Below are 22,098 nucleotides of genomic sequence, written 5' to 3' on the forward strand. Positions count from 1 at the left end.
CCTACTTCTAGTACACCTGTGTGTGGAGTGAATCACATTAGATTGCTTGTGGAGAATTACACATTTGTGAATGCATCTATCTATTTATTTGTAAGGAAAACTCTGAACATAGCTATCTTCTTGATCTACCAATTTTATTTGCTAAAACCTTACTCTCTGAGAAGAATATTTTTAATGGAGGGCTATTCCTTTATGTAAGTCACTACCTGCAATTTGGAGTGGCTGAAATGAGATTTAGGCTTAATACATTAGTGAAAACTGGGTCTCAGTCATCTGTATAATACATACTGTATCAAGATTAAGCATGGAGAAGTCTATCAATCCTAATTTCTCTCAATTTTTAATTTTTCCAATGATAAGTTTAGTTTTCACATTGGCTTATGATTTTTTTAAAAAAAATATAAAAATACCTTCAGCATGGATCTCAGAAGCAGAACATTCAGAGTAGAATGTGTTAGTGAACATGATTCATTTCTTCTGATTCTGTGGGTGGGTGGGATTCATGGTTCTGGAACTACAACTATTATCTTTTTCATGCAGGGTACTGTCCATCAAGAATCACTTTCCAAACACCAAAATCATAATACAGATCATCCAGTCGTCTAACAAGGTTGGGCTGTCTATTTATCTGTGGTGTATATCAGCTTCAGACAAATCCCAAATCCTAAGTGTGGTAACTCAGAGATATTCTTGGAATGTCTCAGTCACCATCCCAAGTTGAAGTGAGGTTGTTCCAAAGTGTCATGTGATGCCTTAGTGACTCAGACACCAACAACATGCTGCAGATGAATGTAAAACTATGTGGTTAGAAACCAGTGGTGGGAAAATGTTTCCGGCCTGAGAGCCACATTCCTTTCTTGACAGCCTTCCAGGGTGGATGTCACTTCCTTAGTGGCCACATAGTCCTCCTGCTTGTCTGTTTTAATTGGAAACTTAATATTCTGCTGTTTTTCATCCTTCCACATTTCCCCCCTTTTTCACCTGAAACAGGTCTACCTTCCAAAGATCCCCAACTGGGACTGGAGGAGAGGGGATAGTATAATCTGCTTTGCTGAGCTCAAACTTGCGTTAATAGCACAGAGTTGTGTGGTGCCCGGCTTGACTACACTGTTGACCAGTCTGTTCATTAGGGAAGACTCCAAGGTAATTCATTTTCCAATTCTTTAATGGGTGTTGAGTTAACCAGAGCATTCCTTACTGCAGATTTATCAGTACAGCTGTTCCACTGTTTACAGTTAAATAAATAACAGATATATATTTTACAGGTTTGGACATCACCATGGGCTAGGGTGATTCTCCATAGAACCTGCAGCCCTCTAGATACTTGGATAGCAGCTAGGGATGCAGAAGGAATTTGTTTGGTCTGCTTTTTGCAGTGGACTCTCCTTACCTGACACTCCTAAACTTACTTGCACAGTGGTACCTCGGGTTAAGTACTTAATTCATTCCGGAGGTCCGTTCTTAACCTAAAACTGTTCTTAATCTGAAGCACCACTTTAGCTAAGGGGGCCTCCCGCTGCTGCCATGCCACCGGAGCATGATTTCTGTTCTCATCCTGAAGCAAAGTTCTTAACCCGAGGTACTATTTTTGGGTTAGCGGAGTCTGTAACCTGAAGCGTATGTCACTCGAGGTACCACTGTAGATCAGAATGCAACTCCCAGTTTATATAATAATGCATGGCAGTATATTACATTGCACACACATGTGCGCATGCGCACACACACACACACACACACATCTCACGTCTTTGCTGTCCCCCCTCACTTTCCCCCTTTTATCTCTGTATCACTATACACACACACACAGCTTTTTTGCTGTCCGTAGACTCAACGTACACAGTGCAACAATAGTATATATCAACAGTTAATAAGGTGTAAGTTTGGCCTTGCTAGACAACAGAAGAACTTTAGCCTATACATACTGATTTCTGATTTTTACTGCCTCTGAGAGGAATTTTGCTACAGCCAGTGTAATAGCATCAATCTTATTCTCGAGGAGAATATTGACATGAAAAGAGCCAGCAATTCCAGGTTGTTCTGTTAATATTGGATTGATTAGGTGCTGTCTGACCTGTTTATACAGACTGCATTATAATAAAATATGCTTCATACATTCAACATCCTGGGAACATGGGCACAGCCTATCTTGGTATGAGACACCAGCCAATCTTCCCCTCAGTACTTCAAATGGCAAAACAGATGGTGATAGATACCATCAAATATATATGGCGATAGTTAGATATGATCAAATATATATTACTATACAGTGGTACCTCGGGTTATGTATGCTACAGGTTACAGACGCTTCAGGTTACAGACTCCGCTAACCCAGGAATAGTACCTCAGGTTAAGAACTTTGCTTCAGGATGAGAACACAAATTGTGTGCTAGCAGCGCAGCGGCAGGGGGAGACCCCATTAGCTAAAGTTGTACCTCAGGTTAAGAACAGTTTCAGGTGAAGAACAGACCTCTAGAACAAATTAAGTTCTTAACCCGAGGTACCACTGTGTGTGTGTGTGTGTGTGTGTGTATATATACATACACACACACCGTATTTTTCGCTCTATAACACGCACCCGACCATAACACGCACATAGTTTTTAGAGGAGGAAAACAAGAAAAAAAATATATTCTAAACGAAACAGTGGATGTATGATTTTTGTGGTTCATGCTGTGGCCACAGACATGTCATCTGAGGGTACGGTAGCCCAATGCAAAAAAAAGGATGCTGCTAATAATGCAGGCGATGGGGTTTAAGGGGAGAAGGAACACGCGTGGGGTGTGTGGAGAAGGATGCTGCTAATAATGCAGAAGAGGGGTATAAGAGGAGAAGGCTCCTCTCCTCTCCCGCTTTGCTCCTTTAAAGCAAGCAGGCTCTCTGTCCCTCTCTCCTCCACACTCAGCGGATCTTCTCCCGCTTTGCTGTTTCAAAGCGAGCCACGGAGGAGGGAAGGAAGGGGAACCATGGATCCTCTGCTCACAACTGCAGCAGATCCCCCTGCCATCCGTAGGCATTCGCTCCATAACACGCACAGACATTTCCCCCTACTTTCTAGGAGGAAAAAAGTGAGTGTTATGGTGCAAAAAAATACGGTATATATATATATACCGTATAAAGATACAAAGATACAAACAGATAGAAGGAGCACCTATGGGATCACCCCTCTCACCGGTCATCGCAAACCTGTACATGGAACACTTTGAAACCAATGCTTTAGACAAGTCAGAACACAAACCCAAACTTTGGCTCAGATATGTTGACGACACCTTTGTAATTTGGCCACACGGGAAGGAAAAACTGGATAGCTTCCTCACACATCTCAACAGCCTACACCCCAAAATACAATTCACTATGGAAATAGAAGCCAACAACCAACTTCCCTTCCTTGACGTCCTAATCTACAAAAAACCTGATGGCTCCCTAGGACACACTATCTACCGGAAAAAAAACACACACCAACCGCTACTTACATGCACAATCACACCACCACCCTGCACAAATAAACTCCGTAGCCAAGACTCTCATCTCCAGAACCAAACGCCTGGCTGACAAAGACCACTTGACAACTGAGTTACAGAATCTCTCAAATGTGTTAATTGCCAATGGATACCAGCAAAACAGGGTTACGAAGCTAATCCAAAAAGAAACACCCCCCAAAAACCAAGACACAGAAGAAAACAATGGCATGGCCCTCCTTCCTTATATCAAGGGCACTACAGATAAAATTAGCAAAATCCTCCGTAAACACAATATCAAAACAGCCTTTTGCACCAACCAAAAAATAGCCAATATCCTCAGAAACCCCAAGGATAAAATCCAGTTGGAAAACCAAGGGGTCTATGAAATACCCTGCAAAGTCTGCCCAGCCACGTACATTGGACAAACAAACAGACGAATAAATGCACGTATCGCAGAACACAAGAATGCCGTCAAAAAAGAAGAAAAAACTTCCTCTCTTTTCCAACACATGAAAGAAACAGGACACGAAATTAATTTTGCAGATTCCAAATTGCTCTTTAACATGGAACATCACCACAAGAGAATAATCATGGAAGCCATCGAGATAGAGAAACACCCTCACAACATGAACAAGCGTGACGACACATCCCGCTTGCCAGACATCTGGAAATTAGCCCTCCCCACAAAAACTGACACCAGATCCAGAGGCACACAGAACGCCATCACCAATCAACCACACCAGACCCAAACCCAGACCCTCTCCACAGATAAATTACAGACACCATCCAGTAGCCAAACCATGGTGGCACCTCCGGATGCTGCACCCCCCTGCAATCCCTACACAGATCTGGCTGACACAGGCCACAAAACCACAGCTCGCCCCTATACACGAAGCCAAGCCAGAGCACAACTAAGTGCAGTACAACCATCTTCTCAGAAAAACTCTTCACAAAGTTCAAGAGGTCAAGACACAAAGACTTTAGCAACTAATCCACACCTAATGACCCACCTAAGTGGTACTCAGGATATCACTCAAGAAATCACTCAAGATATCCCTCAAGTAATTAAGGAACAAAAGAAGAAAAGGCACACTAGCCTGGGAACTTCCTCTCTGCCCAGAACATTGGAGGCTATACACCACACCCCCTCAACAGTATTTATAGGAACTCAAACACTGAGATCCTGCTCTGTTCCAGTAACAAGAAGCCGAAAGCACCAGCCTGAAGATGACGAGTGAGACCTCGTCGAAACGTCGCCTAGACACCCCAACTTTTACACGGGAAGACACCCGAGGACACCAAAACCTGCATTCCTGTACCCGTGAAAATCTACGAAAGCAAATATATATATATATATATATATACACTGTGTAGGTTTTGGTGTCCTCGGGTGTCTTCCCGTGTAAAAGTTGGGGTGTCTAGGCGACGTTTCGACGAGGTCTCACTCGTCATCTTCAGGCTGGTGCTTTCGGCTTCTTGTTACTGGAACAGAGCAGGATCTCAGTGTTTGAGTTCCTATAAATACTGTTGAGGGGGTGTGGTGTATAGCCTCCAATGTTCTGGGCAGAGAGGAAGTTCCCAGGCTAGTGTGCCTTTTCTTCTTTTGTTCCTTAATTACTTGAGGGATATCTTGAGTGATTTCTTGAGTGATATCCTGATATCACTCAAGAAATCACTCAAGAAATATCACTCAAGAAATCACTCAAGATATCCCTCAAGTAATTAAGGAACAAAAGAAGAAAAGGCACACTAGCCTGGGAACTTCCTCTCTGCCCAGAACATTGGAGGCTATACACCACACCCCCTCAACAGTATTTATAGGAACTCAAACACTGAGATCCTGCTCTGTTCCAGTAACAAGAAGCCGAAAGCACCAGCCTGAAGATGACGAGTGAGACCTCGTCGAAACGTCGCCTAGACACCCCAACTTTTACACGGGAAGACACCCGAGGACACCAAAACCTACATTCCTGTACCCGTGAAAATCTACGAAAGCATATATACACTGTGTGTATATATATATATCTACACACACACACACACCCCATATTTTTCTGTGTATAAGACGCCCCCATGTATAAGACGCTCCCTATTTTTTTTAATCCAAACTTAAGAAAATACACTATGCACTATCTGTATATAAGACAACGACCCCTTATTTTAAAATAGTCTTATACACTGAAAAATACGGTGTGTGTGTGTGTGTGTGTGTGTGTAGTCATATATATTTGAATGCGACAAGGCTAGAACAAGGTTTAATAAAATAAATGTGTGTTATATCTATTTATATCAATGGTACAGTAATGTTCTTGAAGCAGTTAAACAACAACAAAAATAGTGTTATGAAATTGACAGTGAAATCAAAGTGTTAAAACAGCAAGCAAACAACAAACTTATAAAATCAGAGTGCATTTCATCTATCTTAGTTGTTAGATGTTGTTAGTTGGCCAGATGATGATGACAATGATGATATTTGTTACAGAAACTGATCACTTTGAATAAGCACCTACATGAAATAGAAGGCCAGGATTATAAAGTGATGACTCAGCTTCTATCCAACGATTTTATTGACATGTCCTTCAAAGACGTGGCCAAGTAAGTCCAGGATTTCCCACTACCATTGCCTAAGTTGATTAGTAAGAACATGAAATCTTTACTGGGTCACACCAGGCTCATCTTGTCCAGCATTCTGTTCCCACAGTGACAAATCAGATATCTATGGGAAGCCCACAAACGTGACATGAGCACAACAACACTGTCCTACTCATGCTTCACAGCCACTGGTATTCAGAAGTCTTGTTGCTTATGGGCCTCATTCCATCCAGGGGTTTGTGTTGTAAGCAAAGCAAGCCAATGGATGGGTCTAGTGTGTGATGACATGGTCTTGATCTTCACTCATGCATAATAATAATTTTTCCCAAGTAGAGCTCATGGGACAGCTCACTCACATTGTGTTTTACCTATTGGGCAAATGTCTCCAGCAGGTTTTAAGAACTGATACAGTTTTCAGCAATGGTTGCTACTCTGAACCCCCCAATTTCCCCTCATTTCTTCACTTGCTTGTTCCTTTGTCAATAACACAAACTAATCTCTTTCTTAGATTGTGCTTTTTGAAGCTGGATCTCATGTTGCTTGCTATCGAGTTTCGATCTGGCATGCAAGGAAATAGGTGGGCACCTATCCTTCTGAACTTCTTGCATTTAGCAGGATTAACTATGATATCGTAAAATCTTTGGGTTGGAATGTCACCATGGCCAGAGCAACCTGCCTAGGACCTGAGCAGGACAGATTGCTGTGAGACTACAGAAAAGCAGAGGAAGGAATATCTGATGTATAGATAAACTGGGACAAGAGAGCCACATTGGGCCTCAGAGTAGCCATGCCAAGGGGCGGCTGTGCATTACAAAATTGCACCAACCCTGCTGGCATCAGATCTAAAGCATCTTTGTTCTTCCAACATAACCCCTCCCAAACACATCTTTCTTCTTATCTCCAACAGAAGCCCATGGGGCTTATCCATACTTGTCCCACAGCTTTCCTCCAGGGAAAACTGCTTTTTAGAGCTGAATTGGAGCAAATTGCAATTGGGACTTGCCCTGGATTGTTGTTTGTTCTGATCTATCGCTAAACAGTGGGTCTTTTCAGGGGTGACACAAACGGAAGTGTGGGCGAGCTTTTGAAAAGGCAAAACACCACTCCATTATGTCAGCCTGGATAGCTCAGTTGGTTAGAGCATGGTGCTGATAGCACCAAGGTTTCAGGTTCAATCCCTGTATGGGATGGCTGCATGTTCCTGCATTTCAGGGGTTGGATTAGGTGATTCTTAGGGTATCTTCCAAGTCTATAATTCTATGATTCTGTTTAATGCCTATGTAGAGAATTCAAGTGTTGAAACTCTGGATGTGATAGCAGATTCACTTACTTTGAGTAGAGATGGGGTACTTACGCCCCTTGCTGGACTACAGATCCTATCTTTCCCTGGTGCTGGCAGGGGCCTGGGGAGAGTTGGAGTCCAACTACATTTGGAGGAAACAGGTTTTCTGCTCCTGATTTAAACCCAATTCAGTCTCTGCCTGCTTTGTTTGGCTCATTGAGTAGTCACCCCACTCGGCAGATGGAACAACCAGATTAGTTGCTAAGGTCTTGGCACTACATCCAAGGCTTCTCTAATTTTCTCTCTTTTTTTTGCTCATGTAAATATTTGCCTTCCATAGAAGAAGTAGGTCACCAGGATAGAATATTGGAGTTATTTTGTTGGAGACACTGAATTCAGTAAATTGGGGAAGCTCTTCAAGTTATCCTGGACAAATCTGCATTTGCACCCTCCGTTTGCCCTAAAGATCATCTTTCCCCATCACCTCCTAGTCTCTGATTCTGCATGTAGCAGCTGTACAGATTAAATACAAATGTTTAAACAGTAAACTAAGGGAGGCTTAAATGACATTTCTTGTTGTTCTCAAACTGTTTTACAATAGCATCCTGATCAATCCACCTTCCATTATTAAACTCCATTTCGACACAATGGGCTTTTTCATCGCCAAATCTGCAGTGCAACTCAGAAGGTAATTTCTTTAATTACTTGCATCCATATTTGAACTATATTCTAAGTTGTTAAACATTGGAGTGGATGTCAAACATTGGGCAGGTGTTTTTTGTAACAGTGTTATTTTGTGCTGTGTTTCACAACCAAAGAAGGGAAACTCTCATCGTTTATATATACAGGTGAATACAGATGCGGATGAATCTCACATTTAAATGTGAACCTACCTAATTTGCAGTTTCCAAACAATATGCAAACCCACACAATTCTGCCCTTTGAAATTTGCACAAATTTTGTGATTGCATTTTTTAAAAAAATGCTACAAAAGGCATATTGTCAGGGAAAGCATGCAACAAAATGCACATATCCTCCCCCAACACAAAGACAGCCTTGACTCATGCACAACACATATAATAGGTGTGGGGAACTTTTGGTCTTCCAGATGTTGCTGAACTATAACTCTTATCAGCCCAGCATGCATGGTCAATGGCCAGAGATGATGGGAATGGGAATATTGAGGGTCAAAGATTTCCCACACCAGACATATAAGGATATACATTCCTGAATGACACGCCTGACCGCCATTTCTCTCCCCCACACACATTTCACTACTATTCCCAGACTTGGGAGAGGTGAAATGAAGTAATTTTCTCCACCATATAACATTCTTACAGGCCTGTATCTTTTCCCATAAAATGAATTAACATTGCAGTCCTTTCTACCAGATCTCTCTGTACCTTACAAAGCATTCTGTCCCCATAGCTTTCCATCTTTGTCCACCATAGTCACCCCCAGGACTTTGATTCCAATCTCCCCTCATCCGATGCACTTCACAAATTTATAATAACATTCTCTTCATCCTCACAAGACCCACCGTTCCTTCTCCCTCCTCTCCACCCCCAGGCCTAATTTCCCTAACTGTCGCTTTCCCAAAAAGTCAAATTCCCTTGACACTTTTGTCCAGACTGTTCAGAACTATCTCTTTCCCCTCCCTTGCCAAACACAACTAGATACATTTTTTTCATTATCACCTGTTTTCCACATACAACTAGCCTTATGAAATATATTAAAAACCAAAACAGAAACTTTATTCTGGAAGCATTTAAAAAATTAAAATAGGTTGAAGTACACATATTCTGGAAACATTCAAGAATTCTTACTTTTTCTATTTTCAATGAGTTTTATGGTTGCTTTTTAAAAATGTTATCATGCATTGTAAAAAGCAGGCAAAAACAAAACAACAAAAGAAAAGACAGCCAGTGTAGGGTTAAAGGTAAAGGGACCCCTGACCATTAGTTCCAGTCATGGCCGACTCTGGGGTTGCAGCACTCATCTTGCTTTATTGGCTGGGTCATGTGGCCAGCATGACTAAGCCGCTTCTGGCAAACCAGAGCAGCACATGGAAATGCCGTTTACCTTCCCACGGGAGTGGTACCTATTTATCTACTTGCACTTTGACGTGCTTTTGAACTGCTAGGTTGGCAGGAGCTGGAACCGAACAAGGGGAGCTCACCCCGTCACAGGAATTCGAACCGCCAACCTACTGATCGGCAAGTCCTAGGCTTTGTGGTTTAACCCACAGCGCCACCTGCGTCCCAAGTGTGGGGTTGTTGTTGTTGTTTAGTCGTTTAGTCGTGTCCGACTCTTCATGACCCCATGGACCAGAGCACGCCAGGCACTCCTGTCTTCCACTGCCTCCCACAGTTTGGTCAGACTCATGTTTGTGGCTTCGAGAACACCATCCAACCATCTCGTCCTCTGTCGTCCCCTTCTCCTTGTGCCCTCCATCTTTCCCAACATCAGGGTCTTTTCCAGGGAGTCTTCTCTTCTCATGAGGTGGCCAAAGTATTGGAGCCTTAGCCTCACGATCTGTCCTTCCAGTGAGCACTCAGGGCTGATTTCCTTAAGAATGGATCTGTTTGATCTTCTTGCAGTCCATGGGACTCTCAAGAGTCTCCTCCAGCACCATAATTCAAAAGCATCAATTCTTAGAGTGGTTCAAATTACCAGTTGAAATCTCCACTTGGCTGGGAGCTCACTGGGTGACCTTGGACCAGTCACTGCCTGTAAGCCTAACCTACTTCACAGGGTTGCTTTGGAGACTAAATGTGGGGTGGGGTGGGGTGGGTGGGGTGGACCATGTACACCACCTTGAGCTCCTTGGAGAAAAGGGTAGGATATAAATGCAATGCAATGCACAAATAAACAAGGAAATGCATACATACAAATAACTGTTCTGACTATTTTCTGTCCTATTAAATTTAATCCAGATGATTTTTCTTTTCCTTTGTTGTCTAGAGCACGGTATTACTGTAGACAATGCCACAGTGACATTCTGAATCCAGAGCTAATTGTAAAGTGTCGTTGCAGAATGAAAGTCCCAAGAAAATCTGCAATCTCCCTTTCTGGTAAATTCTCCCTACATTTCAGACTGGACTAACCATGTATAAGTCAGAGGTGGATTGCATAGCTAGCCTTCAAGTCCATCATCTATCAATTTTATTTTGATATAAAATGTATATCTCCAAAGATACCTTGGGAAAGGAGACTCTTGTGCTCGTAGCTGTGTGGGTTAGTAACACCACATGCATGGGAAAAGGCAGTTTATAGCAGTACTAGACTAGACTACTGCAATGCATTCTATGTGGGGCTGACTTTGAAGATAGTTCAGAAGCTGAAGCTTAATTTGGTGGCCAGACCTATAACTATGACAAGAAGGACCAAGCTTACAACACTGGTCCATCTACACTAGCTTGTGCTTGGTTTCCATACCAAATTCAAAGGGCTGATTTTAACCTGTCAAGTCTTATATAGCTCAGGACCCCACTACCCTTTCCCATATGAACCTTGCCTGGACCCTCTTGCCATCTTCAGAAGCCCTTCTCAGAGGACTCCATTCGGGGGAAGGTACAGAGGGAGACAGCACAAGAAAAGGCCTTTTCAGCAGTGGCTCTCCATTTTTGGAATGCTCTTCCTAGGGAGGTGAACCTGGCTCCAAGTCTAAGATCTATTTGGTGCCCTCGCTGAAGTAGGGTTTTTGTCTAGTGGCAAGCATGAGCTGCCACTGTAGTCCAGTGTGTGCAGGGGCATCAGAAAGTGGTTGTAGGGGCATGAGATTGCCAATTGGCTAGCCATCCTTTACCAGGCTGCTGTCAGCGAGCCAATTGGCTAGCCAATTTTAGGACCACATGCTTGCATGGCCCTGACTGAAGCACCCTCTGCTTCCACAATCACTGCCTTCTGGTGTTTAGTGATGGGAATTCCTCCTGATGGTTACTGCAAAGGGAGATGGCTGCTTCATTGTTTGGGCTGCTTTACCAGCTACTGCTGAGCACAATTGATGCCACTTGGGTCTTTGTTACTGGGAGCCATGCTTGTGCTAAGTTGCTAAAACAGCACAGGGCAGCCCTCAGCAACCTGGTTCTCTACACAGCTTTTTTGAAGTTGTGTTTGAACCACAGCTCCCATCAAGCCCATCCTTGCTGGCTGGGGCTGATGGAAGTTGTAGTCGAAAACATCCGGAAGCTGCTAGGTTAATGAAGATGAGCACAGAGGCTCACCAAACAGGAACATTTATCTCCCAGAGTATGTGAAGCTGTAGTTAATGCCAGCTTTACTGCTTTGAGAACTGTTACTCCCACAGAGTGTTTGAACTGGCCATGGTCTGTTCAAGGATTTATTCTTAAACATTCTATCTTTTATTTGAACAGCAGATGGCAGGCAAGCCCCATTGCTAACCCGACTGTTTTGTTGCCTTGGTAGATTTCGCAGGAACACACTTCCTCAGTGAGATCTCAGAAGTGCACACCTGTGGGCTTGTTCACACATTACATTCATGAGAGATAGGGGTGGGAGGGGGAATTCAGTTCAGTTCACTTTTAACATGAACCTACTGAATTCACACTTCCCCAAACCAATCTGTGAAACGAAAGACAGCTATCCTTTGAAATTCTCACTTTCTCTGAATTTTGTGCTGTATTTCCCCAACCGCATAATGTCTATGGAAATGTATATATTAGGGGAAAGTGTGCATTTAAAAAATCATATATTAGTGAAAATAGAACACATTACATTAGAGGAAATTGGCTGTAATAATATTAAGGGTTGGATAAACATCTTACAAAATAAATGTGCATGTTTATGAGGAGAAATCTGCACTAAAATGCTGAAGAAGTCTCACGAGGTCTAGCAAACTGAGATGCAAATGTAGAAAACCCAATGTAAGCATTTGCCTATCTTCAGACGAATGTGATTTCTCTATAGTGTTCACGTTTGGTGTCAGTGTCATGGCTACATAAAATAAAACAGCTACTGCTCAGCCCAGTGTGGTTTCTTGTAATTCCACAGCATTCAATTTCTGCTGAAGGTCTAGTAAGTTCTCTTCCACACACCAAGCAAATGGAGCATCTTTGGCCAATGACTTAGTGGCTCTGGGACAGTGGACAGGTGGGGCATAAGTTTCCCACAGTGCCCTTGCAAGAGTCTATAAGAAGTTGTATTATCCCATGGGAGCTCACATGGCGTGGGAAAGGCCAAGTGCTTAAAAGCTTCACCCACAAATAGATTGGGCACTTTTTGCCCTGTGAGCTATCGCACCTGCCCACCTGTGATGTTAGTGGCCTCACTGAGCTCCTTGGGTCAGTGATTAACAGGAGCAGAAAGGGATTTTTCTCTCAAAGTCAGTTGGCTCTTAATGAGTGCCTCATCATGTTAAGCATTCTCAATATTCTGTGACAACTCTGTGTGGATATGGTATTGGGTAGTATCAGAATGGTAAGGGGGCCATAAGGGGCTTGGAGGAAAGATAGGTTCAGGGTATGCTCCTAGCTGAGGTGGAGTCCTGCCAGGCCAGAATGTCTCCCCTGATTGCCCAGTGGGATCCTGGATGCTGTCCTGTCCTGTATGGTAGCCAGGGTCTAACACTAGTCAACTTCCATGGAAGCAAGGACTGGACTGTGCAATCCCAACCATTGAACAGAATGCCATTCCTACAGCAAGTGCTGATGGGAATCAATAATTGATCCTTTAAATATTGTCCATTCCTTATTGACTCTCTGTTTCATGTTGTTTTTTACTCTTCCTGATAACTTTTATATTTAAAGAATACTTTTAAAAATCATTATAAGAATGAAATTCTCTTAGCAGAACTAGACTGATTCTTGCAAAACAAAAACTGTAAATAATATTATGTTAGGATATATGAAGATAACTGGATGTAATATGAGGCTGTGCGTTACAAAGGAAAGAATAGACACAGTAAATTAAATTTTTTGGAAGTCTTTTAAAAGTTTATTTATAGAAATCTTTTTTTCTTTTCCCCCCTTTTCCCCTTCTTTTTATGAAATTTTATTTGTATGAACATAAAGGACAATTTGTTATATTCGTACAGAAGAATTGTATAAAATTATGTACTTGTTTTTCCTTATCTTCTTCTTTTTCCTTCTTTTTTCTTTGTTCCAGCTTTGGTATTGAATATTGTTGTATATATAAACTTCTCTTTTTTTAGTTGAAACGAATAAAGATTAATTAATAATAATAATAATAATAATTGATCCTTGCCCTACTACCATGCCAACCCCTCTTACCTGCTTTATTATCACTAAAGTTTCACCCAACACTGTTATCTGGTGTGTGATAACAGTGTGACTGTCTCCACGAAGCCCCCTCCCAAAGTGTGTCTACCTCTTTCTAAAGGCCAGTATCACTCTGCTAAAGCTCAGCACTGCTATCACCTCCTTGCCTGCCAGCAGGCTTACCAATTGGGAGCCAACATGGGCAGAAGATGCTCTGGAGATCATGCCGGGGAGCAGGGAGGATGAAAATCACCCTCTATGCCTCCTGCCCCCGCCCAGTGCTTGTTGGAGGTGGCAGAAGATGGCAGTCCCCTCAATACTGGGGGGGGGGTCAGCCTCCCGCCTAGAAATATTGAGGGGGCTGAAGCCCCTTCTGCCCTCTATAGCTGGTGCCCCTGCTTGCCAGACAGAGAACTATCAAGGCACCAGACATTGACAGGGACGGAGGAACGGGGGTGGGTGGGGGTGGGCTGCCCCGGGTCTCACCACTGAGGGGGTGACAAAATGCTGGGCGGCACTCACCACAGGGCCTGCAGTGCGCCCGAGCCACATGTCCCTCTTGGGAGAGACATGGTGGCTGGGGGGTGCGCAGGCTCTGCGCTGCCCAAACAGTCCACCTGCTGCCTCCCCCCAGCTGTAGGGCAGCTGAGTGGGAGGAGGCAGACAGAGTCTGGTGGCCCCCCGGTGCACCCCGCCCCTATGGTCAGCTCACCCCACCCTCACCCTGCCCCCATGGCTAGCTCATCCCACCCCTGGGTGCACCGCCCCAGGCCCCCGAGCTGCTTCCTTTGCCGCTGGACATTGGTAGCTACTGTTCCTTGTCTTCATAGTATCATACATGGCATGCTCACCAGCTCTGGTCCAGAAAGGACAAGGTGAACAAGCAGGTGGGGGGAATTGTGAGGAGGTACAGGGAGCTCTTGCCAGTACGCCCACTTCCTGGAACATGGATCTTAGCAAGTGCCCAACCATGTTGATGTTGACACCAACTTGGGATGATCTAATTGGTTGAACATTACCATTTCACTTGGCTTAGAGCAGGCTTCCTCAACCTCGGCTCTCCAGATGTTTTGAGATTACAATTCCCATCATCCCTGATCACTGGTCCTGCTAGGGCTTGTAGGCCAAAAACATCTGGAGGGCCGAGGTTGAGTAAGCCTGGCTTAGGGGCTACCATGAACCTGAAACTGGTAATGAGATGCTTCTACATGCACTTATTTGCCACTATCAAAATGACTTTGATTGACCCTAGGCTATTGAAAAACAATTAAGACTAGCCAGAGAAGAAATGGACTCTTAATGCTTTTTATTTCAGATAAGATGAAAGCGGCGCAGGATTCGAGCAGTCTAGTAGTCTCACGCTCCCTTGGATTTTTCCCTTTCTTGAATTTCCCCTTTCAGACTGACAGTGAGGACAGGTAAGACATTGGGGAGATCTGTGTGTGCACCATGTGTGCACCATTTCCTGGTCTGAATTCCTTGTGAATTTGTGTGAGCATGAGATGGGAGAAAGGAGGTTATGCTTCTTTTAAAGTTAGGATGTCTAGGCCTTCTTTGCACTTTACATCTAATGCAGGAGGCAGGTGGATCTGACTGGTGAAGTTTGTCACTATTTATGGTGGACATTTTGAAATTTTGGGATTCTGTGCCGCATTACGAGCTTAGCCCAGATCAATCTGAATTCTGGTTTGAAGTGGGGTTCTCACCCAACTGCCATTGGTTACATCTCTCTGCCTGGTCTACCTCTTTCTGAAACAAAGGTCAGGCTGACTAATGATAGGCTGACCCCCCCCCCATGGGGATATTTTCTTACTGCTTTTTAGGGGGAGAATTCTCCCCAAAAATTCCAGAAGGGATTTGGCACATCCTGTAGGTGTGAGGGACCTTTGATATTTCAAATGCTGCTGAACTTCAACCTCCACCACTGGTGGCCATTGCCCATTATTTCTTCGGTTAATGGGAGCTGTAGTTCAGTATTCCCAAACACCTGTCTTACTAGGTCCCACTTAAGTTCCTGTGGGAAGAACCTTGTGTCCCTTTCCACAAACAGCAGTTCCTCAAATGCCCGGGATAGGACACAATGGACTATAGCAGGATATCTATCCAAAGGCGTTTCCAGAAGTGAAAACAGTGGAGAGCTACTGGGAGAACCTTTATCACTATGATGTAGATGTTACTTTTTAAAATAGTTATTATAAAGCCATATAAAGAAGAAGAAAAGCCCGTGGCCACCTCAAAAGGTAAGTAAAGGAAGCAACCCACTCCTGAAAAAAATGGAGACTATTCTTCCCTACCTTCATGACCAAGTGGTTGCTTTCATTGATACCGCAAGGAGCTCAATGTTAGCCCCCTCATTTAATTCTCACAGCTGTAAGGTAGGTTGGGCTGAGAGGCAGTCACTGGTCTAAGGTCCCCCAGTGAGTTTAATAAGTGAGTGGGGCTTTGAATCCCGGTTTCCCAGCTTCTAGTCCAATACTCTAACCACTACACCACACTGCCCCCCTGATTTCACAGGAGGGTTTCGTTTCCCCCAGTGAATGGCAAAAAAGACATTTTCATTTATTGATTTAGACACTGTTTTAGTATCTTCCTTTAATGAGTTAAGTAAGTGGTAAAATATTGGAGGGGAGCACCTTAAATTTCCCCTCCTATATGTATGTGTGTACACAGACAGACATGCACAAGGGCGTCCTACCAATTTGTTCAGGAGGAGAGGAATTCGTCATTAAGTTTACAATACAGTCGCTCCCCGCCCCCTGTGTCCGCAGCGTAATTTGACGAAGGTGGGGAGAGAGAGACTCTCTCAACCTGCTGAAATATCATTATTAAAATGTGCATGAAAAGTCAATTATGCCAGAGGGAGGTATTTAAGAGAAGCGAGTTTCCTTACTGTGGGATTACACCTTGGGGATTACAGAGATTGCTGAAATCTTTGCAGCTGTTTAACTTAAAAGAGGAGAGGATTTTCACTGTCAGATGTTTTCTATAGCCCTCGCAAGAGGAGGGCAAGCACTGAAGGAAAGCCATTGTTCCCGTGGCCCTTGAAACTAACTCCTGCCATCAAACAGCAGAGGAGGAGATTACCGCAGCAAAGGTTTGCCCCGTACGGGGCCAGATTAAGACCTTTAGAGGCCCTAAACACCAAAAAGATCACAGTTCTCCCCTGCCCCCACTGGTATGTAACTCAAAATACAAACATTACTAAAGAGGAGACTGAGAGGTGATATGATAGCCATCTTCAAATATCTGAAGGGCTGTCACATGGAGCAAGCTTGTTTTCTGCTGCTCCAGAAGGTAGGACCCAAACCAATGGCTTCAAGTTACAAGCAAGGAGATTCACCAGGAACCAGTGGGGGGTGCAGGGGGGGGCCGGCCGCACCGGGCGCAACATCTGGGGGTTAGGGTTAGGGGGCACAAATCCACGGGTTAGGGGGCGCAAGTCCATGGGTTAGGGGGTGCAAATTACTTGCCTTGCCCCGGGTGCTGACAACCCACGCTACGCCACTGCCAGGAACAGCTTTCTGACAGAGCTGTTCAACAGTGGAATGGACTCCCATGGAAGGTGGTGGATTCTCCTTCACGGGAGGTTTTTATTATACTTTTTTCAAAAAAAATATTCATTTTATAACACAAATGAACAACATAAACAGAAAAGCAAACAATGCAAACAAATTCTTGTCGTATTTTTCTAAACATTGTTACGTGAGCTTCCCCAAGTCCTCACTATCTGATTTTCATTTTAGCTCCTCTTTAGCAGTTTACATATATCATAATTTTTAACCATTTTTTATCACACTTACTTTTACCATAAAAATCTTCACATTTTATTCCTTACAAATAATATTTTAAAATACACTATATTCTACTTCTAACCCTGCCCTACACAGCATCTTAAAAAGCAGAGACATCACCTTGCCAACAAAGTTCTGTATAGTTAAAACCATGGTTTTCCCAGTAGTGATGTATGGAAGTGAGAGCTGGACCATAAAGAAGGCTGACGGCCAAAGAATTGATGCTTTTGAATTATGGTGCTGGAGGAGACTCTTGAGACTCCCATGGACTGCAAGAAGATCAAACCTATCCATTCTTAAGGAAATCAGCCCTGAGTGCTCACTGGAAGGACAGATCATGAAGCTGAGGCTCCAATACTTTGGCCACCTCATGAGAAGAGAAGACTCCCTGGAAAAGACCCTGATGTTGGGAAAGATTGAGGGCACAAGGAGAAGGGAACGACAAAGGACGAGATGGTTGGACAGTGTTCTCAAAGCTACGAACATAAGTTTGACCAAGCTGTGGGAGGCAGTGGAAGACAGGAGTGCCTGGCATGCTCTGGTCCATGGGGTCACGAAGAGTCGGACATGACCAAACAACTAAACAACAACAAAACCCTGCAGCCTATATCCACTTCCAAAGCTATTCTAAGATATAATATTAATATATTTTTTCAAATATTCTTTAAACTTCTTCCAGTCTTCTTCCACTATCTCTTCTCTCTGGTTTCAGAGTCTCCCAGTCAGTTCGGCAATTCCATATAGTCTATCATCTTCATCTGCCATTCTTTGATAGTTAGTAAATCTTCTTTCTTTCAATTCCTCGCTAAACAGAGATTGGAAGACCATGTGTCAGGGATTCTTTAGCTAGATGACTATTTGTGTGCATTCCAGCTCTGCATTTCTATGATTCTATAAAGTGCTCCACTCAGCTGGTTATGTTTCATCCCAGCTCTGATCTCGTTTATCTGAAGAAGAAAAACAACAACCCACAAATTGCACAATGTATACTATATGCATGAAAGAAAATCAAATCAAGTACAGAAAAAAACATATCAGCAATAAAACATAGATTGATTGCAACACGTAACAAGATCTGATTTCCTTGCGTTATTTTGATCTGTGTCAGTAGGCTGCTATAGAAATAAGCAATTTTAAAAGAACAGAAAAATGGGGGGAATAGTAGTGTGTAGTGGAGGGCAAGGAAGTCTAACTAAATTCTGATTTCCCCCACAATCCAGAGAATCTCCATAGTTTCCGTTTTTGAAAAACATCAAGTTGGTAGTCCTTGTGATCATAGGCAGAGACGCTTGGAAATATATGGACAGCACTGCAATTAACATCAAAAGATCAGCACTAAGCAACCATATTTTATGGTTACAGAACATGCCAATATTCCTTTACTATATTTAGGGTAAAGTTCTGTGGGCTGTTTAGCTGGCTGTAAGCCTTCCTTAAGGTGGCAAGCTGTGTATATGGTCCCTCCCCCACATTTTATCTTTACAATAACCTTGTGAAGTAGGATCAGTTGAGAGATGGCGAGCTTTTGAAGGTCCCTCAATGAGCTTTGTGGCTCAAACTGAGTCCTTTCAGTCCAAGTTCACCAATGTAGACTGTACACTGCAATGCCTCTCAATCTCTTTAGAAGGTAATGTGCTGGATTTTTTATTTTATTTTGCAGAATGAGTCTGGTGTTTTCTCCCTACCAGCACTGTTGCAATGCCTTGGTAGCTTTACTCATTAATTAAGATAGTGTTTGTTGACTGACTTGCCTTCTTTATATGTGCACCTCTCACCATGGTTCAGGCATGCAACTTGCTCTTTTAAAATATTTGAAAGCAGCACTTGCAAGTTTATCTGAGGAAGAAGAGGCTTGTGGTATCATATATCCCATAGCCAGAGTTCTGTACAGTGAGTGCCTGTCCCAAACATAGGGAACTGGTTTCCTTAGTACTAGAGTTCAATAAATATTTATATATAGCTAGCTATTTCGTTTTGGGCAGAATGCAGTGGGTGCATTTGCACACTGGCACTGTTCATTCAGAGGATGTGGTCACATCTAGACCATACATTGGAAGCATGTGGCTTCTTCCAAAGAATTTTTGTGGACTGCTATCAGCAGAGATTCCACTAGTGGTACTTCCACCTGTGAATCTGGAGTGAAGAAGCCAGTGTGTCATAGTGGAGGAGTGGGTGGAAGCTGTCAGAGGTGACTAGGGCTAGGAAGAGGGACGCACCCACCCTATCCAAACCTTGTTTCCAGCTCAGTGCAAAATGGGTTTAGATTACAGCCTAAATCTAGGATTGACTAGTAATGAAGAGCATTTCCTCTCCCTATTACTACTATTAATTGCAGTACTATTAATTGCAGTAGTATTAGTATTTGCAGTACTGCTGTTGTGCCTGCTCTTTTGCTCATACAGTACCCAGTGTGCTGTAGTTTTACAGCACAAAAATACACAAGAAGATTTGAATGTTAAACTAATCAATGAAAAGCACAGCACCAGTTTAAAAGCAGCAGTGGAAAGATGGACTAAAACAGCACCAAAATTATATATCAAACCCTCCCGGTGTGGGGGGGGGGAGTTTCAGCCTCTGTCTAAAAGAAATCAAAGAAGGAACCTAATAAGATGTTCCAGAAGCACTGCAGCAGCACTGAAATTAAGGGACAGGTATCATCTAGTCTGGCTCATTTTTGGACACTGGATAACATCCAGCTTTACATAATGTGCTTATATGCGCTGACAATCAAGATTTTGTAGATGGTGGACTAGGACAACAATTCCTGCCTGAAACCCTGGGAAGCCTCTGCCACTTCATGTTGACAGTAGTGAGTAAAAAGCAGCTTCCTATGTTATTGTTGGGGATGTGGGTAAATCACTGTGGTGTAAACCACTGAGCCTCTGGGCTTGCCGATCGGAAGGTCAATGGTTCGAATCCCTGCGAAGGGGTGAGCTCCTGTTGTCCAGTTCCAGCTCCTGCCAACCTAGCAGTTCGAAAGCACATCAAAGTGCAAGTAGATAAATAGGTACTGCTCTTGCGGGAAGGTAAAGGGCATTTCCGTGCACTGCTCTGGTTTCGCTAGAAGTGGCTTAGTTATGCTGTCCACATGACCCGGAAAAACTGTCTGCAGACAAATGTCGGCTCCCTCGGCCTGTAAGGCGAGATGAGCACCACAACTCCAGAGTCATTCGTGACTGGACTTAACTGTCAGGGGTTCTTTACCTTTTTATGTTATTGTGTAAAGGCGAAATCAGCTAGAGCTGGTATGGTGAACATTTGGATCCCGAGAGGTTGTTGAACTACAACTCCCATAAAGGTCCCTCCATGTCAAAACTGTATGTCCTCAGATTTCCTCCCAAATTGTTTGGGTTTTTTAAAAAGAATTTTATTAGGTTTTTCAATAGTTATATAAAAGCAAAATAAAACAATAATAAAACACAGACAAAAGAAAAACGAAACAAAAAAGAACAGGTATAATTTCATTCCCTTTCTTTTCTTATACCTTACTTTCCCGACTTCCCCATACCTCCCCTCTCTGTATTCCAGTTTCTATTATGTTAATTCAGCAAATCCTTCCCCTTAATTTCATTTAGATTTTTAACCCTTCTTTTCTTATTACTTATCCAATTCGGCTGGAAACCACACAATTTCTAAACCAGCGCCATTCTAACACTCATTAATTTTGCAATATTTCTTAAGATAGTCCTTAAATTTCTTCCAATCTTCTTCGGCTGTCTCTCTCCCCTGGTCTCGGATTCTGCCCGTCATTTCTGCCAGTCCCATATAATCTATCACCTTCATCTGCCATTCTTCCAAGGTGGGTAGATCTTGTGTCTTCCAGTACTTTGCGATGAGTATTCTTGCTGCTGTTGTAGCATACATAAAAAATGTTCTATCCTTCTTTGACACCGTTTGGCCGACAATACCCAAGAGAAAGGCCTCTGGTTTCTTCAGAAAGGTATATTTAAATACCTTTTTCAATTCATTATATATCATTTCCCAGAATGCCTCAATCTTAGGGCACGTCCACCAAAGATGAAAAAGGTACCTTCATTTTCTTTACATTTCCAACATTTATTATCAGGCAAGTGGTAAATTTTTGCAAGCTTGACTGGGGTCACGTACCACCTGTAAATCATTTTCATAATATTTTCTCTTAGGGCGTTACATGCCGTAAATTTCATACCGGTGGTCCACAACTTTTCCCAGTCAGCAAACATAATGTTATGACCAATGTCTTGTGCCCACTTAATCATAGCTGATTTCACTGTTTCATCCTGCGTATTCCATTTCAACAGCAAGTTATACATTTTTGACAAGTTTTTAGTATTGGATTCTAACAATTCTGTTTCCAATTTTGATTTTTCCACCTGGAAGCCAATTTTCCTGTCCATCTTGTAAACCTCCATTATTTGATAATAATGAAGCCAGTCTCGCACTTTATCTTTTAATTACTCAAAACTCTGCAATTTCAATTTGTCCCCTTCTTGTTCCAAAATTTCCCAATATTTTGGCCATTTGGACTCCATATTAAGCTCCTCCCAAATTGTTTGGCCTTTCATTTTGCTTCAGGGTTTCAGCTTAAATGTCACTATTATTATTGTTGTTGTTGTTGTTGTTGCTGCTAAATTTCTGGAGCAAAACTCAATGAACAAGTAGCTATGCAAAGGTATTTGTTTACTATTTAATATATGTGAAACCTGCTCATAAAACAAGGTGTTGTCCAAAATCAATCAAAATAATACAACAGAAAA

The 22,098-nt window shown here is 42.9% G+C and overlaps 1 protein-coding gene and 1 long non-coding RNA gene across 2 annotated transcripts in view; both read left to right on the forward strand.

Moving 5' to 3' along the window:
- Nucleotides 1-22,098, forward strand: part of LOC309358302 — a 281,197-nt gene that overhangs the window by 33,189 nt on the left and 225,910 nt on the right. The gene's annotated exons all lie outside the window — the stretch shown is intronic.
- Nucleotides 1-22,098, forward strand: part of KCNU1 (potassium calcium-activated channel subfamily U member 1) — a 90,323-nt gene that overhangs the window by 23,593 nt on the left and 44,632 nt on the right. The window contains exons 13-19 of the mRNA XM_081890864.1: nucleotides 541-610; nucleotides 991-1,143; nucleotides 5,941-6,053; nucleotides 6,559-6,627; nucleotides 7,934-8,020; nucleotides 10,297-10,406; nucleotides 14,887-14,989. Coding sequence (XP_081746990.1) covers nucleotides 541-610; nucleotides 991-1,143; nucleotides 5,941-6,053; nucleotides 6,559-6,627; nucleotides 7,934-8,020; nucleotides 10,297-10,406; nucleotides 14,887-14,989 — 705 coding nt within the window. The remainder of the gene's footprint in view (nucleotides 1-540; nucleotides 611-990; nucleotides 1,144-5,940; nucleotides 6,054-6,558; nucleotides 6,628-7,933; nucleotides 8,021-10,296; nucleotides 10,407-14,886; nucleotides 14,990-22,098) is intronic.

The sequence above is a fragment of the Podarcis melisellensis genome (assembly GCF_964234715.1).
Source record: "Podarcis melisellensis genome assembly, chromosome: 15".
Classification (NCBI taxonomy): Eukaryota; Metazoa; Chordata; class Lepidosauria; order Squamata; family Lacertidae; genus Podarcis; species Podarcis melisellensis.